The 23707-nt window shown below is 39.7% G+C and overlaps 1 protein-coding gene across 4 annotated transcripts in view; it reads right to left on the bottom strand.

Annotated features, from left to right (window-relative positions):
- dock1 (dedicator of cytokinesis 1) overlaps nt 1-23707 on the bottom strand; it is a 179096-nt gene that overhangs the window by 97319 nt on the left and 58070 nt on the right. For 2 of the 4 annotated variants that reach the window (XM_040134776.1, XM_040134775.1), the window contains exons 14-18: nt 23054-23065; nt 20568-20638; nt 16241-16347; nt 8870-8997; nt 6321-6416 (exon numbers count right to left, since the gene is read on the bottom strand). In XM_040134776.1, coding sequence (XP_039990710.1) covers nt 6321-6416; nt 8870-8997; nt 16241-16347; nt 20568-20638; nt 23054-23065 — 414 coding nt within the window. The remainder of the gene's footprint in view (nt 1-6320; nt 6417-8869; nt 8998-16240; nt 16348-20567; nt 20639-23053; nt 23066-23707) is intronic. The other 2 variants (XM_040134778.1, XM_040134777.1) reach the window with 1 other exon arrangement.

Raw genomic sequence — 23707 nt, forward strand, 5'->3', positions numbered from 1 at the left:
TCTTAATAACATTTGCAAAGTTAGACATCAATGTACTTTTTTCTATATAAATATATATCTATATACATTCACTTTAAGGTTTAGTGGAATAGATTCATTTGAGCTGCAGTGAAGGGGGCTGTGCATTTCAAAAGCTACAGTGCATAGCAGTTAAATAATTTCTCAAAGTTAGTTGTTACTAACCTCACAGTGCATATGGTCACCAAACCCAATACCCTGAAGAAAATAGGGAATCCATGCAGTCAAACTTCATCACTGCAAAACTGAGAACGAGTTCTTGCTCAACACACAGATATAAAGAACTCTATAGATACTTTATTGTTCCAGTCACAAAACCAAGTATTAAAATATTGTTGGTTCTTAGCACATGTGAGGAGTAAAAGAAGATAGCTGTGATTGTATTGCTGCAGTATCCTGCATCAGCTATCACGATAGCTACTGAAACCAAGCCAGAAAGACTGAATGTGCCACTTCTGATCACAACCAGGGCTTCTACAGTGCAGGGTGGCAGGCGAGTAGCCTTGCATGCTTTTTACAACCTTCAGATTTTGCAGGATATTTTCTAGCTTTTCAAGAAATACTTTTTAAAGAGAATGACGAAACATTTTTTCTTCTCTTTTTCCCCTTTTTTTAAGTAGTAGCACCTGCTCATCGCTTCCCATCTATTTGACTGTAAAGTAAAAACTCATCTAGTAACGCCATATAGGGTTCAAAGACTATGTACAGCCAAAATAATATTTGCATTAATATATATAAATATATATTGTATAGTATCAAATAGGGCTAAAAACATTTTAATGAGTGGGAGAGAAGCCAGTATCTGAGAGAAAATAACATTAAGTTAACAGCACTGCAGAAGCATAAAACCGAAGTCACTCTCAAAGCCAAAAACACTGCCCCAAAAGAGAGGAAATTTGCCAAAGTGGTTTCAAGGGCACGAAAAAACTACTTCTTACTGCTGTCACAACAATACCTGGTGAACTAATAGATATCACTGGTTTGACCTTCACAAGCTGCTTTCTGTTGGCTACATGTGATTCGCACCTCCACTCTTGTACATGCCAGGTTGGTTTCTTTCAGTAGTTATACTGTAGCAACAAGAGAGAACTAGATGTTTATCTGTACCTTAAAGAAGTGCAATTGATTTATTATGTGCAATACTGTGTATTTTATACTGTTTTTTTTTAAAGAAAAAAATAAAAGATATTTAATATGCAAAATATGAAAAATAAAAACAGACATCTACAGAGCTCTCAAAGTATGAAGTAGACTGAGTATCATTTGCAGAGCTGTTGCAGAAATGGTATTTTCATCAGGCAAATACCAATTAAAGGGCTGGTTCTCCCAGAATATAAAGAAAGATATTATCTCACTTACCTCTAATAATATAGTAGGTGTAGTCATTAGTAGATAGTTTAGATTGTATTTACCTAGGTTTGTGAGTCTGTGAATTTTCAATATTTCTAGAAAGATATTGCTGAAAGATATTGATGTTGCTTTTGAGGAACTTAAATGCATTTTTTTTCCATTGCTGAGAGCAAAACAAACAAATTTCATTCACCCCCTTTGCACTGCTTTTGCAACCAAAATCTCAGAGACACATCTCAAACCCTGGGGAAACAAAACCAAAACTATCTGCATGACTAACTACTAGGGGTAAGTGACACATTTTTTATATATATATATATATATATATATATATATATATATATATATATATATAAATAATATATATATATATATTTTTTTTTTTTTTTTTTTTTTAATTTATTTATTTATTTTTTTAAATTTATTTATTTGTACTTTTGGTGAGCCAACCTGGTGACAACTAATTTAGGATTTCATTTACGCAACAGGGTTTGAAAATTCTGTATGCAAAACAAGCAACTCTTCACATTTATGTGGTGAAAAGAAGGAGATAAATTTGAAATTACAAGTAAAATCAGCCCTGCATCTCTTGGATGTAGTAGGGTGGCACAACACAAGAGCAGAATACAACCAAGGGATAAGCAGCAAAGGGCTTCTGGTTCACAAAGTCAACCTGCCTTAGAACCTGATTCTGATCCAAATCTTACACTCAAAGCATAGTTATTGCCCTTACCATCCATACTTTAATGCCATCTAGGGTCTTTCGGGCGTGCCTGTGAATTGGTGTGCGTAAATGCACCTGCCTGATGTTGGCATAGACCAGCAAGGAGATGAAACCACGAGGTTAACTGGGGACAAAACTCTGAGTAAATGCCCCAGAGATGCAGAGTCACCCTCACACAGATACAAATGAAGCTCCTGGAACCAATGTGGCCCCCCCCCCCACACACACACACACAAATAGCATGGCCATCTCCTCAGGGCTACCCTCCGGTGGACGTTTACAGCACACCACTGAGGATACAAACAAGACATCCATTGCAGCTTCACATTTCACATTCTTACACCCTTTTACTGCAGTCCACTGTGGTTTGAAGGTGATGAGCATCAACATGCGAGTCTGCACACAGTGTTGACAGCGAACACACGTCTGACATGAGTTGTCGCGGGGTCAATAAACACAAGAAGACACTGTTAAAGTTCCGGCACAAGAGAGGAGAGTTGCAAGAGTTAGTGATACGTGCACGTTTGAAGCATTATGATGCAGTGCCATATTTCACTATGCTTCTTTTCTGTAAGAGCTCTGCAGCAGTCTGGCCAGCAGGAGACAGAGAGGGAGCAAGAGAGACACAGAGAGATACAGGAGAGGATTCTGATCTGATGAGATGTCACTGAGATGGCTGTGTTGCAATATACTGTATTCGGTCAATGAGTGCATGCAGCAAAGAAAACGCTCTAGCCCCAATAACTGGTCAGCCCCATACTGTCAATCAATAATGGAGAGTTGTTCCACTGCAGTTTTAAAATCCATTCCTTCTGCACACTGCAGGAATATAGGCAGGATGACCGTGAAGCACTACAGCCGAAAATCACCGCAACCTTTTGACTGTTAGTCCTCAGAACTACAGCTATGAAAAGTCCAATGGGTCATTTAGTCAACATTAAGATAAAGCTAGCTGTCCGGCAACGTATCAGCTTTCTCTTACCATCTTGTAGGTATATCATATTATTAATTTTCACATTTAGGTGTTTGCTGACAATACAATACACAACTTAACATGCAAAGGTCAGTATGGCTAACATAGCAGACTAAGAAAATCATAAAAGTTTGTTCCAATGGTTTGGTTGGATTTGTTTAACACAGATTTTTCTAGCCGCAGCTTCTTCTCCATATCCCATTCATAGCTGCAGGGCTCATCCAGAAGCTTATACTAGAGGAAGTAATAATAATTCAAGGGCGTAGAGGTAGAATTTGGTAATTTGAGTAGGGACAGCCAAAATGTTTCTGCTACTCTCCTAATGTAAATGTATTCACAAGGACTCATCTCAACCTGTGGGAGAGTGGACGTGAATATAAAGATAAAGCCTGCTAGGGCGTCCAACAATGCAAATGTGTGTGGCAATGCTGTGCCTAAGTCACTGACAGGCGTAGCAATGTAGTGACAAAACATAACAAAAGTGATGCATCCAAGCCATCACTGAAATCATTCTCATCAACATTCTGTGCCCAGCACCATCAGGAGAGAGGAGAAAGGAAAGAGAGCGAGAGAGAGAGCACAAGAGAGAGAGAAAGAGAGGGTCATGAAGCAGAGTAGAACATTAATGCATAAATCTAAATGTAAGAGGCTGCCACTCAGAAGAACAAGGTCAGTGGTTGGCTGTGGTGTTGTGTTAGCAGCAGCGCGCAATCTGCCTGCAGAGTAGGTAGCAGTACCCAAAGGCGGCAACAACCGTCCTCTGATTAGAAAGCTACAACTCTTCTAGCAACACAGACCGGGTCTCCTAGCTGTTAGAAATTCACACCAACCTTATTAATCATTAAAAAATGACTTTGGGAGTAGCTTCAAATGCATCTTCCCTTCCCAAGTGCTATAAAATGTATAGTGTTTGAGTAAAAGAGCCACAGTGTTTTCAAAAAGACAAGGCTTTGCTGTGACCTCTAATTCCCACTGTGTAAAAGGACACTGCACAGTGATGCTAAATATTATGCAGGTACTTAGAAATGTCAAGGCAGTCAAGTACAGCGGCTACCGAGCTGTAGAGACAGCAGCTGACCAAAGGCAGGGGTCAGCAGGGACAATAAAAGCAGGCTGTATATAGGGGGGCAAAGTAAGGTAGAGGGCCGCAGCATATGTATACAAAGTAGACAGTTTCAATAAGGGCCACTGGAGGTCATGGGCAGAGCAGTTTCATTAACCAAAAAGGTGGCTGCTCTTCTGTAGTGCCATTCAGCAGCCACTGCTGGAAGCAGGGAACGCCATTTCACCTACACCACAGGGGGGCTGAAAGGGAGGCACTTAGTATAATACAGCAGAGAGGAGACCTGCGTGTGCTGACTTCATGAGTGCTGCTAGCCTTTCAGACAAAGTGGTAGGCAAGTTCCATGTCTGAAACACATGGTCAAAAGAAACCGACTCTCAGCTGCCCCAAGTTCCAACAACATATCTACCAGCGTGCAACCTCTTTTCCATAACCCACTTTCCAAACTCTCTGACCCTGAGCCAGGCAGGACGATGCAGGGTTTGCATCCACGGCATAACAGTCGTTTGGACAGCTAGAGAGGGAGAGTAGTTGGGAGTCCTAGTCCCTCCAGGAAGCTGGCTGGGTGAAAAGGGGAAGCAGGGACGCCGCAGCTCAACTCACAGCTTCATTAGCTTTACATTATGCAGTGCAATGCACACTGGAGATCTTTGACACAGCAGAGGGCTTTCCATCTACACGATTAGCTTGGTGCGTTGCTGGAATACCTTTAGACAGAGGGGGAGACAGAGCACCTACAGAATCTGTGCAATCCAAAATCACTTCACTACAACTTAGAATTAAAGGGAGCATGTGGGAGAGAAAGAGGAAAATGACAAAGTGAGTAAGAGAGGACACAGGGGACAAAGGATGAGTACTGCAAAAGTATTATAGCACTATGACATACCACACACCCACTCACAAACAAACACAAGATGATTAGTGTGTGGTAACTCTGGGTACCTGTTGATTTTATTAAATCACCCTCTGCTGGTGTGGCTCAGTGACTGGTAATAAAAGCAGATAACTTTCCATTTAAACAGGTGATGCCATATCCTGCTGTTCCCCAGATGGAGAGGGTGCTTTGAGTGCACACGCTCACACACACACACACACACACACACACACACACACACACACACACACACACACACACACACACACACACACACACACACACACACACACACACACACACACACACACACACACACACGCTAACACACACAGATAACCCGAGATGGGAGGAGAAAGGATGCTTTGCCAACCAGTAACAGTATCAATATCATCAGTCATTATCATACGACTCCATTTTCCTATACATACTTTAAATTCAGAGAAAATGTCTCCCTCATCACTTATCTGAATTTAAGTGGGCTGTAAAAGCACCTTTTAGTGGCCTCAGAGGAATTTCCTTCTTCATAACAACTCAGGTAAAATCTGCATAGTGTTCATCCTTTACTCAAGTCTCACTTTCAAAATCACATCACAAGCTACATACAGTTCTAAAGAATACAGACAGCAACAGGATGCAACCGAATGTCACAGCATGCAAAATTAAATATTCATGAGTTAAAGAATTGAGAAGTTGACATTCATGGGCCTCTTTGGACTCATGAAAATGGAGGCTTTGCCACACACATCAGGCAGACTGCATACTTATATGATAACTGGTAAGTGCAGTAATTGCTACCGAGCTCTAGCGGAGAGTGTGACTGGGAGGGGGATACTAACTGCGGCGGAGTGGGGATACAGTGACTAAATTACAGCACAGAACATCAGAAATGTTCTAGTAAGTGAGGGATAAGACACACAAACTAGTCAAAAAAAAAAAGAAAAAAAAAAGGCAAATGTCATCATGAAACAGCAGAAGCAAATCACACACAGGCTGGCACATAAAAAACTAGCCGGAGAAAGATGCGAGCAGATCAAAGCCACTATTAGACAGGTTATTTGAAAGCATTTTGCCAAGGTAGACTTTACATTTAAGCTTTGGAATGGAATTGGAGTTGGAGAGGGTCTGTGGGAGTTAAGCCCGTTGTGTTACATAGACCTCTAAATTGGAGTGTACATGCACATGTGTGTGTACAGTGCGAATGTACAGGTATGTACAGCATGTGCGTGTGAAAACAAAAGTGTGGAGAAAAAAAAGTGGGCGAGACAGTTAGTTGTAGGTATACAGCTAATAGTTACAGAGAATCAGACAGACTTACGATGTGAGGGGAATCGCGGCCCATGGAAATAACTGTCCTGTTAACTGTCCTAAGCAGCTTCTCCATGATGATCTGCACATGCCACTGGGTTGGACCCTGCAAAAAAATATGGAAATGAATACACAAATCAACACACAAACACAGGGAAGGAAGGACACAACGACATTAACATGATAAGCATTTAAAAGAAAAAAATCCACCTGTGAAAACAAGTTAAGAGCCTGAGGTCTTTTTGCTGCACCACAGTCTGTGTTAAGGCTACTTCTAATTTAGTAGCCTCCATCTGCTACTAAATGTATTAAAAATCCATCTGTTTTTCAATACATTTTTCCTGAATCATTGTCAAACGTCAGTGTAAACTCAAGAGTCTAGACAGAACCTTGAAACCTCAACTCTGAGAGGCCTCTAGTGATTCAGATAGACATCAAGACTCCTCATGTAGATTTAGCTAATTATCTGCACAAATAGGAACATACATCACCAAAGAATGAGGGCTAAGTCAAAAATTCAAGGTACATCCATCAATAACTGCTAAAAAGTAAGTTTTCTGAGAAAGTGGTTTGTTAGATGGTGGGGCTCCTTGGTCCATTACTTTTCACTGAATTTCACTTAAATCTGTTAACACGTTTTTCAGATACTCTAACTAAAAGCACAAAGTGGTTTAAAAAAAACGGTGACTTCTTCACTGCTTTTGTGGACAAATCACATAAAGAATATTTTTTTCTTCATCAACAGAAATGAAAAATTTTAATACTGGCTCTTCGCAAACCTCAAACTCTGAAAATATCAATGGAGGACACTTTGTGCTAAGAGACCTGACAAATATGACCGAATATGAAACACTGCAAATTCTAGGTTTTGGAAGGGAAAATAGCCATGGGGCAGCGGCACTGTTGTCAGAAGTGGGACATTTTTCCTTGGACTTATTAATTTGAGTGAGCAGAGGGCCATTTCTTACTGCCTCTACCTGTCTGTGGGGGGAATCTCCTAAGCAGACCGAGCCCTGCAACATCAACCTAAACTTTCAATAATTTAAATGCCTCTTTCTTTGGTTGAAGAACTCATGCATGCAAGTCTGTGCACATACACAAATATCACACAAACACACACAGGAGCGCTGGGGAGGGAGTTTCGGATATTGCCTTGAAGCGCAGCAAGTATGACGCACATCTTTCATGAAAACCCTTGATTCCCACAATGTTTTTTGAGAAAAATACAGGTCTGTATCAACTTCATATTCAAACCCTGTAGACAAAGAAAATGTCCTGATTTTATTCATTTGAATCTAGCTATTTAAGGGAGGAATGTACAAGGAGATCCTTATTCCTGATTCATTTGATAAGTTAGAAACGCCAGTGGAAAGAAGTATCAACAGTGGTTTCCTTTATATAATTTTTCTTTCCTTATCTACATGCACATTTAAGTTTAAGAAAGTTTGTAATGAAGGAAAGATATGAAAGAGAGAGCAAGGCGGTGAAAAGAAGCAGCAATACGAGAGACAGAGTGACAAGAAGTGTTAAAGCCAGAGCAAGTGGGAGAGGTGGATAATCCTTAGCAGAGTGGAGTGTGGGAGGCGAGGCCGTGGTGATCAATGGCAACGGGGCAGTCTGAGAGGGCCTGAGGGAGGACACCAGGAGTCAGGGCGTGGAAAAGGATGAAACACACTCATGAAGCAACTGAGCATTTGTGTGTTTACATGTGAAGTCTGAGGCCGATGCCTGAGTATGAGGGATGTGGACTCCAGTGAAAAATTCAGTTTTTTGATAAAACGAGTAGTTGATTAATCCAGCAGTTGATTGACACAGAGTTGACAATAATTTTGATAATTAATTTTAAATCAATCTTCTAAGTCATTTTTGAATGGAAAAATGCCAAACATTTGCTGTTTTATAAGCTTCTCGGTTTTGCTACTTTTCTCTGTTTTATGTAACTGTAAATTGAATATTTTGGGGTTTTGGACTGTTGGTCAGACAAAAGAAGCAATTTAAGACGTCACCTTGGTATCTAGGAACTTGTCATGGGCATTTTTTGATTATTTTTTGACACTTTATCAACTAAACAATTAATTGATTAATTGGAAAAACAACAATGAGATTAATTGATGATGAAAAATGTATTAGATTGGACTGGCTACACTGTATAACTGGCTTTGTGACTGACTTCAGCGACAGCTCAACCTCATTATGCAGAGCACATTATTATAAGCTTCTTTGGGTCTAAAACACCAAGGGGTAAGGCAGAGCTCATCACCATGTTTCTTGGAGCACATTCATGATGTTGAAAATGGCCTCTAGCCACCCTGAGCAATGAATTATTGACCACAGCCAACTTTAGGGGTTAGCAAATTAACACTGCTGTAAAATCTGCTCCTTTCAAGACATGCAGGGCAATGAAATAAATTAACAGCACAGGGATTCGTAAATATTTCTTGAAATAACTACAATCAAAATGTGCTTCTTCTTTATGAGGGGACTGGATCCCCTTGTAATGCTACTGTTTATCCCAGAGGGAAAGAAAAGTGCATGAAGCTGGAGAGCTGTGTTCCTCACCACATCTTTCCTGTAGAGCACCTCCAGGATGTCACTAAGCAGCTGGCAGCAAGCCTTCGGCTCCTCCCGCTTCTCCAGGTGAAACTTCAGCTGGTCCGTCATCAGTGGCAGGAGGATCTCACGGCAATCTGCAGGGACAGCACCAGATATACACATTCCCAATGCCACTCAACACAAGGAGCAGATGATAGATCGCACGAGGCAGTACAGCATATGCTCTCAACACACGGTCGATGAGGACGCACGCAGCTTGTTAATGGCTTCCTCACAGCTCAGAGGATTAAGTTAAAACAATGTACGCAATGAATAGATTTACTAAGATGACTGTGACTAAAGCTCCCAAAATCCCTAAGAACAGTTATAGTACAACAGCGTGACTATCCTAACAGTTCAACAAAGCCATAAACATTTTCAGAGCACAACCAATCAAAAACGTCACTTGAACTATCAGGTAGGAAAAAAATCATTTAAACCCCCTAGTGACCTGACACCACAGCTAATTACATCTCAACATTAGCGTGAAAAATCTGAGCAAATTGGCCTGATCCCTCTCCAATATTGTCCACTATCATAGTGCCCTTAATGAAAGCACGTAACTCATTACTGCCCCAGCGAGTAACAACTGTAGTTGTACTGGTGTGAAAATCAAACCTTGTAATTTTGAAAAGATAAAGCACAAACAAGTTTTATTAACAGTTTATGTATATGTGTGTTAAATATGTATATGATTGAATATTACACAAATTGTGTTTCCTTTGAACCTGAAATAGCAAGTAAAAGTAGAAAACAACAACTTTTTTTCTAACTCTGTCAAAGAAACAGTTAAATTTAATTATACACAACATGAAACCAAACCAACTCAAGAGTTTTGCCGGTTGACGGCAACATCAAACAGTTTCCATATGCAGAGGGTAGAGAATTTGGTTGGCAATTGGACATGGGAGGACAGCAGCGATAAGCCATAAGGTATTCTCATGGAAGGTAAACCTAAGGCAGTCTGCCACAAAATTATCATATTTTTTATTAAACCTTCTGATTCCAATCTTATTAGAATTTGTGTATGGGTGTGGGTCATATTTAAAGCCTAGAGACAAACACTGGAGTTAGGCTGGTTCAATTAAAAGATGGGGGGTATCGGTTTTATAGATTTATGGATAGGAAAGCAATCACAGAACAGTTTTCTGTCCATTGCTGCATATAACATGTACTGTATGAATATAAGCTGATAACCCCTCTGCAAGAAAAGAAAAGGAAGTGAAAGAAAAGAAAAAATGTTTAAAAAAAAAAACGCCTCTCAATTGAACCTATGCAGTGCATTGACAGTCTTTCTCACACAGAAAAAGTTTTAGTACTGATATTAATGTCAGCTTAAAAGATAACAACAAGAACAAAAGAGTAATACACTGAGTGAAAGTATCACCAACACTGTGGCAGACTAAAGGAACAACAGTACTCTTCAAATAACAATTTTTATAATGACAGGGTAGAGAAACCTCACTGCTCTAAACTGCCACCCAGCAATGGAGTTCAATTCAAAATCAAGCTCTCTGCTTCACAGGTAATGGCACAGCTTTAATAAGCTAATCAACTAGGACAAAGTAAAATGTTATCTTCATTACTCATCAAAATAGACACACAAACACGCACACGAACATAAAGCTTTGGCAGTTCTCAATACTGCTCAAGGCTGAATGATAAACAGCAGGCTCTGACGCATAATGAATAGCATGAACTATGGTGGCCTCTTCACAAACAATACCCAGGGGTATTTAACATGAATCCAATCAGTGCTCTACATTCTCCAATCCCTTTCTTAAGGAACCACAAGTAAAATTTAGCAGTATGGAGTGATTCCATGAAGATAGATGAAGAAATTAAAAGTTGATGCTTTCATCCCTACATGCATCAAGAAGAGATACAGTAGCAATCTTCTACTAAAGTGATTGTCTTCAGAGGCTGTTTCTATTTCAGTTTCAGTACAACTGCAATTAGCCATAAGCCATAAGCCAGAGCTCCACACAGAGACCATGATGATGCTCCGTAATGAAAAGGTAATGAATACATAATGTAGATATTAACAATTTAACAAATAAAGACTACTGGAAAATCTGAGATTTCTTTTTTAATGACTCAGGTATTGTAGTGCATCAATTACATAATTATTCTCTTCTTGCAATCTAGCAAATCTTGCATAGCTGCTGGACTCGTCTTGAATCGCTTTTTAATAATCCAAATGTAAAAATAATTGCAAGGAAGCTACTGCTTGAGGATAGTACATCAACTAAATTTGGGGTCCCAATGATAAATCATTGTTTTGCAATTATGTTAAATGACATCAACAAACACATAAAGTTGCCGTAAGAGTGTTTGTGTAAAAAAAAAAGTTTGTTAAAAAAAACAACAACAAAAAAGCAAGTCTAAAACTCTATAGAAACAATTGCAGTCAGGGATTTAATGCGTATTTTGTTAAAAAAAAAAAAATACTGGATTTATGAAAAATGGAGAAAACTTTTAAATATTTATATCTTTTTAACTAATGGCGGGAGACATGTAAAGTCTGGCCTGAAGGTGCCGGAAGAGGAAAGTTGTTGCCCGAATCAAAAGAGTTTATCATGTGATGAGCATGAAAGTGTACCAATATTTGTATAGGAAAGGTGACATGGTGACCAAAATACATGACGTTTATATTCTAAGGCTCATTTAATTACTCGCACAATTTCACAAAAATCCACCTTACATTTTGAGACACATTACATCCAAAAGCAAATAGGTAGCACAAGATGAAAGGTTGAGCTGACACCTAAGTAAAAAGGTTTCGGTTTTCAGGGAGCACGATTTTTCTAAACAAATGTCATGGCAATCTTTTCTATACATTTTTAGGTATCTTGTGTAAAAAGTTTACAGTCTGGCCGGATGCTACAGGAGAGGGCAGGTGGTCATCAAAATCAAGAATATTCATCCTCTGAGGACCATCCTTATCCACTGCAAATTACATGGAAACCCAACCATCGCTTCTCACAGTAGCCTTTCAGGAAGTTAAGTATTGGAAAAATCGAAATTTTGTCCTATTTGTAGTGCTAGATGAGAGCTCGCAGGATCACCAAAGTCATTCAGATTTACCCCAATCTATCCACTGGTCGTGAAGATATTTCACTTTGGACCAGCAGTGGACCTATTGACTCGGCCGTCCCTAGAAACCAATTAGCAATAACCCCAGACCTCACAGTATGGTCGCTTCACCCAATCATGTCAAAGCATGATTGGGTGAAGCCACAATCGTGCTTTGCATTGTAACTTTGCCAATGCAAAACTTTGATAGAATTTAGAGCGTGGACAAATGCTCTGACTACACACCTGGAAAAGCTCCACATATCATTAGTGAACAGTTGCCTGTGTCTGACTGCAGTATCGTGGGAAGGCTGTTCTATAATAAAGCTATTATTCACATTAAATCTTTCACTGGTAAACACCTGAAAAGAAATGCTATGGATGTGAAAGAGTCTTGTCACATGATACAAAATGACTACCATGTCTGCTCTGAAATATTTCCTTTGCTGTGGAACAGAGCACCAAACTATCCGCCTGTTACAGCTTATAGGGAAAATGTGTGTTTATGTATATGTGTGGTTGTGTGTGTGTCTATGTATATATATGTGTGTGTGTGTGTGTGTGTGTGTGTGTGTGTGTGTGTGTGTGTGTGTGTGTGTGTGTGTGTGTGTGTACACGTTTGTCTGGCGTGCTTTGTAATCTTCTAGGGCTTGAACAAAAAAGTAAATCTGAGGGCGTCTAATATTTTGTGGAGTGTTTAATATCTTGTTTTTACAGGGCTTCAGTCCTCATTCCCTTTGCACCTCTTCCAAAACTCAAAATACACACAGGTAGTATCACACACACACACACACACACACACACACACACACACACACACACACACACACACACACACACACACACACACACACACACACGGAAAAAACGGACATAGACATGTGAGCACATACATACATACACAGTAACTTCCACACACCAGTTGCAGGGTGGAAGCGGGACAAGCAGACTGGAACTATCATGCTAGGCCATGAGTGCCTTCCTCAAACTTCCAGCGCAAACAGATTTTAGACGCTACAGTGATTTTCCCCTTTAACACAGACCAGGAGAGCAGCTGACATATTTGTTCTCTTCCAATGAGCCCATTTGCAAGTGATTCATGCATCCGTCCTGCTTGCTCCTTTTTACATCATCATCAGCAGTGAAGTGGAGGCACAACGTTGTGCCTACAAAATATTTAAAAAAAAAAAAGAAACAAAACACTGCCCTCTTTTCTGAGTTCATTAAGTTTTCATCTGCAGCAGAAAACTGCATATGCACACCAATCAAATTCAACACACAGAATTTCAAATGTACAGATGAAACCCATGGGGGAAGGAATGTAATTTTATTGTCATAAATTGTCATTTTACCGAAATAACCCCTTTGGGGACTGGAAAAAAACTATTTTAGGACATGCTTTTGCAGAGAAACTGTTAATATGTTAATCACTCTGCAGCCTACAGGAAAGAAAACACCTCCATCAGTGAACACATTCAATGCATATTAATGAGAATGTGTAGGCTGCTAAGAAACTCCATATTGAGGGATAAGTATCTAGGTAAATGCCTCTTGCTGGGCATTCATTTGCTCCAAGCATTCCAGTACATTTCACTTTGGTATTGGCTGGCAAGGACCACCTGGGGATCAGGATGCAGCTGACAATGTGTCCTATGAGCATGTGCATGGGAACTGATTCGACTACCTCAAAAACTGCCTGGCTAACTTTTTTGCTCATTGCACCAGTCATTATCCGTATTAAAATATCTCTGAAGTGTAGCTCAACTTGATACTGATGTGGAAAAGACAATTTCACTTGGCAATTAAGCACTGTCCACCTCAAAGACTACTGGAGATCTTCAAAACACTAATGCGTGGAGCTGTTGTGAGAATTTAGCAGCAGGAAAATCCATATCTACATCATAACAAAAAGTCCTCCTGCTGATCAGCAAGCCATTCACAAGCATCAGGGAGGCTTGCTTGTCTGCAATTACACCAACAGATCAACAGTAATGACCAAAGGACCACGCACTGAGCATTGCCCTTCAATAGTTACTCACTAAACTGGCCCAACCACCAACCATACAATTTTATGTTGCCAATGTAAAAAGGAAAAGACTGGATCATTAAGTTGAGGTCAGATATTTATACTGTGTTATGCTCAATATCAGATTATTCAATCGGATAAACTTGCCATTATACCTTGTCCAGATTTCATTTCATCATTTGTTTTTCTGTACATTCATGCTGAACTGAACATCTGCTTATGACGGAAGCACAGAGCAACTGTGCAAGTCGATAATTGTTGTTACCTTCCTTTAGGTCAGTGAACTGCTCTGAGGCATGTGTTGTCCCTGCCAGCCACATTAAAGGTCCCATATTTTACACTTTCCGGTGTTCTATTTGACGTTTTGTTATTCATAAGAAGATATATTTGAGGTTTTAGGTACCAAAAAACAACTCAGTGTAGTTTTACATCTCTTCTCTCACACTCCTCTCACGCGATTTGTGTCAATCAGCTAATAAGAAGAGAGATTTCTGAGTGATGCACGGCCAAGCCAACAACAGGTAACCGACTGTAGCTTGGTAAAACTTCCGGTAAATGCAAATGGCGATGGTCAGTCAGAGCTGAAATGAGCTGAACAGATGGTCAAATTTGGAATAAAATGCTCCGGCTGGATTTGGTGCAGAGCTATAAACTGGAGCCTTGGGCCTGGTTCCAGTGCAAACCCCTGGATCATCTGGCAGCATTGGTGGAGCCCTTTGCCCCTGCCTCCAGCTCACTCTCCTTGGCTGCTAGACCCCTTGGGCAAACCGGTACAGTGCCAGTGTGCATCGAGGCCAGCCAGCAGAGCATGTGTGACCGCAGAATCCGAAACCATTGGGGACATCACTAAGGTGGGTGATTGGGCAGCTGGGACAGCAAGAGTGGAGGACTGCATATACGACATTTGCTTTGCCTGGGCAGCAGTTACGGAGACAAAGACATCAAGCAGCTTATCATTTTTTTGGAGCTCTGACTCCAGGCGGTGGATATCATCCCTCATGAGTGAGAAACTTTGCAGTCCACACATAAAGCCATAATTATAGCTGGTTTTTCGGTCCAAGTGTAACTCATTTATCAACATAATTGATAAAATGGGAAACGTAAAACAGCAAGATAAAAGTAATCCAATGATCTGTAGAAGAATAGCGTTAAAAAGAGAGAGGCTTAATAAAAAACTAATAAGAGTCCTTAATAGAGATCAATCAAAAAGCAAAATAATGAATAAAAATATAGCAGATTTCTGGTAAACACTCAGAGAATCCAAATCCTGTCAGACTGGAAAGTGGGTCTGAATGGGCAGTACTGAGGGCATGGCTGAGGGCATTGACTGTTTCGTTGTGACAAAAGTCCTGACAGCTCGTTTTAAGGCGCAGTTTCTGTACACGGGCTATGTGCATTTTTATCTGGATTGAGTGTTTTGATACTTCCAAAGTATTTATATAGCACTTAGTCCTGCTACATAATCAAAAAAGAAATGGAAATCATACTTTCTACGATATGGGACCTTTAAATCACTGTTACTATTTTTATTGGGTCTGGAATATTGCATTTAATTTTACCACCACAGGACAGTACATGAGTGTGTTTGTCTCTAAATCTAACCTAACATGGCGTTAGAGGACTGCTGCCTCCAGCAAAATGCTTGGCCATGGACCGTCACAGCAGCAGGGCTTGGTCTGCAGGTCGCCACAGGCTAGCCTGGCTGCAGAGACTGAAGTTACAGGTTCTCATTAACCATCTCTTCATATTTGACATTATTACAACATGGCCAAAAAATACAACAGTATGATGCCCAAGACTATTATGAAAGTGTTAGTGTGAATGCGTATGACAGTGGAGTGCTGTTGGGATGAGACAAGGACAGGGAAGCCATACCAGAAATTCCCAGACAAACACGTTTAAGGAAAAAGGATTAAATAGTAAAACAGAGACGAAAGGAAGGGCTAATACTTGAAGACTGGGTAGATGGGAATACTGATATTCTGATACAGACAAGTCCAGGTGATTTTAGCAGTGGGGATGCTTAACTCTCTTAGATAACAAGAGGCATTTCTACTACACCTCACCAGTGACCTTTACTGTGGGCTCACGCTGGGCTGCCTAGGGGAGGCAGGTGGTGTGTGTGATTGCCTATATTACTGCACCGTGAGTGAATGTGAATGCGGTGAAGAACAGTGAGTACAGTATGTGTGTGTGTGTGTGTGCGTGTGTGTGTGTGTGTGTGTGCGTGCTCTCACCATGATGAGTAAAGAGATCACTGTGGACGATGTCAATCAGACAGTCTAGCTTCTGCTTCACCAGGCGACCCAGAGGAACCTTTAGGATGAACTCGGTGAAAAGCTTGCTATGGAGACAGAAGGACGACATTAAAGACAAAAGGTCAAACTGATCAGGCATCTTGGATTGGTTGACTGCATCCAACCACGAGCAATCATCCAAAACGCAATTAAAGGCCCTGCACACCCACGTGGGTACCTCTCAGATATTCTGGCTAGGGTTGGAGGATATGAAAACATATAGTGTGAGACAATAGAGAACCGACCAAGATGAGCTTGCCTCGGATGAACTATGAGAACAGCTTCCTACCAGAGTTAGATTTTGCTACCTCTGATTATATAAGAGGAGAATAGTCACTGTTGCAAATCAATGTCGACAAACGATGATTGATTCATAGGATTTTTGTATTTATGTGGTGGAGTTTCTTTATTTCTCAAGTATTTATTTGCTTATTTAACCAAAACTTCACATATTCCATCTGTTTATTTTTTTAATCTATAAAAGGTTTCCTTACTAAATTTTCAGAGAATATACTATATACCATGAAATACAGTATATTGCTATATTAATATAAATTATTCATAACTTAAGCTTGAAGGTTTGTTATTGAATATTCATTTGACAAAAAATTCTCAGTGCAACATTACTTTTAAACGCATCTTCTGGCTTTCTGCAGCAGATCGACTTTGCTCAGTGGTCATGGAGATGATTCATGAGGATTGAGAATTTCACCTGCTGATGATGGCCATGAGATGTGGCTCAAAGCTCTGCAAATTATCCAGTAAGTTTATAAGGTTAGAGTACCATCAGATATCAGAACATTAAAACTAAGACATGAAAAGCTGAAGGAAAGTTTTGAAAGTGTATGGAAAATAAGATTAATCTCCTTTCAAATTTTTGACTCCCATTTTTTAGTTTTAAAACCACAGTTCACACTTTAGAAACTCACTTTCAAGCTTTCAAATCTTAGTCTTAATTATCTCTGCCAAAGACGTTATGTTTTCCCGTGTTTGTTTGTTTTTTATTTGTCAGCAGGATTACACAAAAAGTACTGAACCGATTTGCACCAAACTTGGAAGAATCCATTAACTTTTGGTGTAGATCCAGTTAAAATTTTTAAATCACTTTCCTTAGCATTGCGAGGAATTTTTCATATAATTGGCGGAGCTGTGCACACTACTGAGTGCCATCCTAGTGTTTTGATATGTAAAGGTTGTCTAAGCTCACATGTAAGAATTTTAATTATGTGGTGCCGTGCTACTCCTGGATGATCAGTTTTTTTTTGATGAAGCAGCTCTGAGTTATGATACAATTTTGGTACGGTCTCTACATAAAACTCTAAAAGCCTAAAGTTAACTAACAGCTTCAACAAAGCAGACAGTCGAGTCAGAGAATTGTCAACCAAGCACAGTCTGTGCACTCACACAGTCCTTAGAAGAGTCCAATCAGCCCAAATACGTGAAAATACCTGTGTGGGTGTGAACTGAACTGAACTGAAGGATTTCTAATTCTATACAACCTTGTACACCGGCTCACATTATTCAACTAAATATTTTTAAGGTGATGATTCATTTTATTTTAAGATAACTAAGATGTAGCAGTTCAGAGCCTCTGAGATAAATCCACATTCATGAACGTACGTAAAGCTGGCAGTTTTCTCCTCAATGAAGAGGCTGGATCCTTGTTATCCTGGCAAGCTGAGGCTCACAGAGGAGAGAAAGGGTTTTGGCAGGGGATGAAACACCCCCACCCCCAAGGCTTCAATTTAGTCGCCTACAGCTCAGCCGCTCTGCCAGGTTTGTGCTAACAACAGGAACAGCTGATACCACCTTTGCTCAGGGAGGCCTGTGATTTACGGCTAAGCAAATGCTTCATAAGTACCACAGCTTTCAGAATTAAAGCTAAAATCAAAACCTTTTCTCATGTTGTTTCCATTCAAACTACAGAGAGGACGGCAAAGCATCTAGCATTTCGCTTGTTATCTTGTCTCACATCATTCTTACTGGAAATTCATCGTTGGACCAAGTCACTTCAACATAAATACTATATATTATTAACTTAACTAGAACTGACAACTAGTAATAATCAACATCTATTGATAGGAGTCCAAACTGGGAGGTCAGTGGTCCATTATTTTTTAAAATTCAAAACTGTAAAATAAAGGTTTCTGGTTAAAAAAAAAAAATGTGCGCGAGTTATCATGAATGGCAATATTAAGAAACAACATTCTGAATTTTGGTCTGATTGAAATGAAACAGAATCGATGTCACACACTGAGATAGAATTTACTCTACGAATGGTGAATTAAATTGAAAGGGAAGGTGAGGGGGAGAGAAAAAAAAAAAAAAAAAAAAAATCAATCTAGGGAGCTGTGAGAGCTGAACAGAGAAATCGTGAATGGTAAACAGAGGCCAGAGGCAGGACTCGCCAGTCTTGTGTGGCCCGGAATCCGCTGTGGAAATGGCAGCTGCCCAGGTGCTGGAAATGGGCAAATGGAAGGGGGCTCCTGGCTGAGTGCTTGCAAATGAACAGGCAAAGAACATTTCAAGGCCTGGAAAATACCTACATGTAACTTGTGCTAGTCTTTGAGCTGCGGTAAAAACAGATCCCACTGTCGAGTGTTTCTGATGGTAAAATATTTGCTGAAAGAATGTCAAACAATACAGGGTTTCCCCTTTAGAAAGATGATTAAGCGGAGGCGAACAGATCCTGTCAGAACCTCGCCTCATTGTTTTTGATTAATGTAGTGACTAGATGATGGTATAAACAATAGCTTAAATCATCAAATGCATGGCCTTTTTCTAAGCAAAACTATACTTTTAGTTTTAATTCATAAAAGTGAATTAATTTCCCCTCATGTCAATAGCTATGGAAAACCTTGCAACAAAATACACACCCATTTTTGATGCAGCATATGACGTCTGTAATTAATGATGAAATAATTTTAAGATTATCCAAGATGGACCCAAGAAAGAGCTCTACCATTTTTCTCAAGACTTCCTTTTTATTCCAGCTTTACTCCTGACTTTCAAAGGAAGGATTATTAGCTCATTAGGAAAAGAGCAGTTCCCTTTTTACTGAAAAAACTCAGCCTGGTCAGAAGCAAACTGCTGATCTTCCCGAAGTGTCTTTTCTATTATACGCATCCTGTCTGTGTACAGGACGCGTATTTCATCATGAGAAAATTAGGACAAAGTCAGTGTGGCTCCTGTACGACTATATTCGTCAGAACTAAATATTATCGGATTATAAAATGTTTGACCGAAACAGAAACTGAAAGTGTTTTTAAAATACTAATTTACAGTTGAAAAATATTCCACCGAATATATCAGAAAAGCTTTCTTCACATATTTGTTAGTATAATGTTCCATAAATGAGGACATTCTATTTTGTTTTTGTGCTGTGTCCTTTTAGCATAACAGATTAAAGACATTCAAATGGGGCAGAAAATCGAGGGCACACCCATGAGGCATTTTTCACAAATGCAATATCCTCTCTGGTCTCAAAATGGTTTTGGAACACCGCCCCAAAAATACATGAAACTGAAATTTTTGGTCAGAGGTTATGAAGGGCATTTGGATTTTACAGACCATTCATTTCTAGATGTAAGAAAAAGTCTTTCAGATGATGGACAGATCATCAAGTTTTCTTCAACATTATTATAAATATACAATTTAGTACCACAGTAACATCAGCATGTGATACTTCAGAAGTCGTTTATTATTAAGCCAGGCATTAAGCTATAGCAGATGACATTCATGGTATTCAATATTAACTGAAATGGACACTTGAGTGGAGCAGTCAGGAGGTTTCCAAGGCAACCTGAGCATGTTTAACCAGTGGCCCATCACAGTACAGCCAGTGCATGTTGAGTTGTTGAATAAAAACAGCCAGATACGTAAACAGTGCTTCTAAGTCTTTACGGAAGCACAATACCCCCATCAGCTTGTTAGTGAAACATCTAAACATAAAATTTTAATTTCAAGTAAGCGCTTCGACTAAAAAAGCCATTAAGATTTCTCCTTTCCTCTACCGGCAAAAGGACCTTCTCGGCTAATTTGAGCATTTTCTATACATCTGCTTTAATGAGCTGCTGTGGCGCTCTTTAGCAACACACCCTCTGTTTGAGGAACTCACAGAGAGACAGATAATTGGTTCACAGAGATGTGTATGTGATCTGCCGCGATAAGAAGTTCTCATCCGCCAGCGTACCCTTTTCTCTCAGATTAAAACTGTCTACAGCAGGTGTCATTGTAATGATGATAAAGCATGGGAATATGAAATTACCTTAGTTCCTTGGGATCAAAGACCAGCTTGACATCGTTGACAATGGTGGGAATGTACTTCAGAGCAGCACCCTTTACCAGAAGAATGGAAGAAACATGACAAGATTATTTTCATCTGTAAATTAATTAGTTTAGTGATGTATTGATATTTAGTAAGCTCCTCGATCCCACATTATGTAATACAGTATTTTCCACAAGTGAGGTGGGAATTGAGTGTTGTTGTATCGTGTGTAGTGAAGTGTAAATGTTTCTTGTAGCTTCATTCAGCTGATTCCGTTTCTTCCTTTTGAGTTTCACTCATAAAAAAAAAAATAGTTAAACAGCTGATGACCAAGAATAAATATTTTTTGATGAGCAATACGTTTAGTGTCACTACCTAGTGTTTGTATGATATTATGAGTGGGTACACTTCATCAGTAACCTGAGATCAGATGAAGTCACTCAAAAACTGCTACAACCCCACTACTGTTTATAAACCAACCCGAGAAACTAAAGCTCAACTTCTTTGACATCTCTGTGCATGTCTTAATTTATTTGATTTAGTCTACTTGAGGACAGGGGGTGATGTTAAGACTCCTTATAAATAAACGGGTACCAAAGTAAGATCTCTTCTAATGACACCTTGACAGTCACAGCCAGATGGGATCTACGATTGCCCATCGATACAATAATAAAGTCATCAAGTGCCTGCACCCAGTGGCTGATTACAGAGCCATCCATTAATAATGGGAATGATTAACTGAGCTGACACTTTCCTTTCTAACTGACTGCTGCTAAATGCCGGTTCATCCGAGGCCTCAACCCACCTCAAGGTGGGTTGAGGTGTTTACACAGCATCTATGCAAATTAGAAGCAGTCATAGCAGTAGATTAGCCATAAAGACGGAGCACACTGGAAATCACCTGCTATGATCCACTGTTTGCGATTTTGCATGGTTTATTTCTGGAAATATCTGACAGATAATTAGCAATGTTTAAATGGGGATTGCTAAGAAAGAAAATACTTTGTTACTGACTTCAGTAAATGAAACAATATTAAAAATTATTTCTGTTTGAAATCCTGTCTGAAGAACAGGATGAGTGACAAGTTACAGAAAAAAAACTATGTTAAGTGTCTTAGTAAGGTGTTGGGCCACCACGTGCCACCAGAATAGCTTCACTGTGCCTTGGCATTGATTCTACAAGTTTGTGGAACTCTACTGGAGGGATGAACACCATTCTTCCAAAAGATATTCCCATATGTGGTGTTTTGATGGTGGTGGTGGAGAGCGCCGTCTAACACACACAAGTCCAGAATCTCCCATAGCTGTTCAACTGGGTTGAGATCTGGTGACTGCAGAGCCCATAGCCTATGATTCAAATCATTTTCAGTTTCTCCTCAAACCATTCAGCGACCCCCCACAGATGGGCACTGTCATCCACTACATTTTTTAGGTGTTTCCTTTAATTTGTATTATTTCTGAAAATCTCTGCATGCACCAGCAGAGTTTAGAGTTGCGCTTGCAGAATTAATAGTAAAACTGTATTAATGTTTACCTTGACTTTTCAAACAAGGGTGTAGTCATGACCTCCAGATAAAATCCTGCTTTAATCTATCTTATTAGATATTTTTAGTGCTTTAATATGCATACCTCAACGCCTTCAACCGCTCCGCAGTCGGAAAGAGTTAGGGAGACTGAAACACGGATTTCAAAGATGCTGTTTGACTTTGATTCAGTTACCAGCCCTGGCTCTTTCTGATAAAAAGCCATCTGCCTCTGTTTACCCACTGAAGAGGCCATTTTAGCAGAATGTCTTTTTTGTTTTGTTCTCAGCAACAACCAAACTCCCACCTGTTGTGCAGGGCTTTGCTGTGTGAAATGTCACTCGAAATCTCAGAGGGGTTGTGCTGTTGTTTTGTTGTGCCGTGTCTCCTGCCCCCGCCTCACAGTCACCAGAAGCTGCGTTTATCTGTGTGTCTGTGTGTTTACCAAAGTTTTTCTCTGCATGTGTGTGTGTCTGTCCAGATGTTCATCAGGATTCAGACTTGAGGTATGATGGGACTGCTCATTAGATCCAGCTGTCACAGTGCTTTCACAAGGGCGGACTTAGGAAGAAACCAGGATTCCTCGCTTTCATGCCCGTTCCTCAAGATCAGTTTTTAATTTACTGACAGTAAAGCTAATATCTCTCCCAATTACACAGCAACTGACTCCTAATTGACTCCTGAGCTTCTCCTATGGTTGAGCGTGCACATGGATCTACTGTAGGTATGCCAAGGTGCATGTACCCTGTGATTATGTTATCTCTAAAAAGATAGGTGTGGTTACCCGAGCATGTGTGTGTATGTGTGGTTTAAGTGCATCTGCACAAAATGACCAAAAAAAACCCCACCCCCAAAAAAAAAAAAAATCTGTAGTCACCAACTTTGGGGTCAAGGACAATTAAATGCAAACACAATGAAAGGAGCTTAAAGGCAGAAGGCAGTGAAAGGCAGTGAAATAAATACCTTAAGGAGCAGCTAAAGAGTAGCAGGCCAGAGGAGCCCCAGACCACAGGACAGTCATGGTCAGAGTGAAAAGGAGAGAGGAAAAACACAAACATATATACAAGAACGGACAGACAAGAGAAATCAACACAGAACAAACATACATAATGTGCGGCTGGAAGATAAATTTGAAAGGCTAGGGCTGCACATAACATCCCGAACATATCAACTCTCTTGAATAACTAATAACACCGCCTTCATTCCATTACATAGGTCCTCAATAACAAATACAGTTTGTCACCTTGACAAGCATGTAAAACTGAATCTGCAGTGCATGAAACTGAGATCCCTCAACAAATAACAATTAGCTTTTTCTAAATTGCATATATTCATATTGTATAGACACATAGTCCACAGTTTCTCAAAGTTCTCATACGGTTTTTGGTACGTCTACCAATACAAAACCTACTTTTTTCCTTCTTAGTTAATTTAAAAAAAATAACTTTTCAAATGTGTCACTGTTTGATGTTGTTTTAACACAAACAGCCCTGGAAGAACTTTACATAAATTTAAATAGTTTAAAATAAGAAAAGTTTTGATTTGAATTAGGACATACCGAGCTATAATCTTAAAGGAATAGTTTGACATCTTGGAACTTATAATTATCTGCTTTCT

Source organism: Xiphias gladius, chromosome 9, assembly GCF_016859285.1.
Source record: "Xiphias gladius isolate SHS-SW01 ecotype Sanya breed wild chromosome 9, ASM1685928v1, whole genome shotgun sequence".
In the NCBI taxonomy this organism is placed as follows: Eukaryota; Metazoa; Chordata; class Actinopteri; order Istiophoriformes; family Xiphiidae; genus Xiphias; species Xiphias gladius.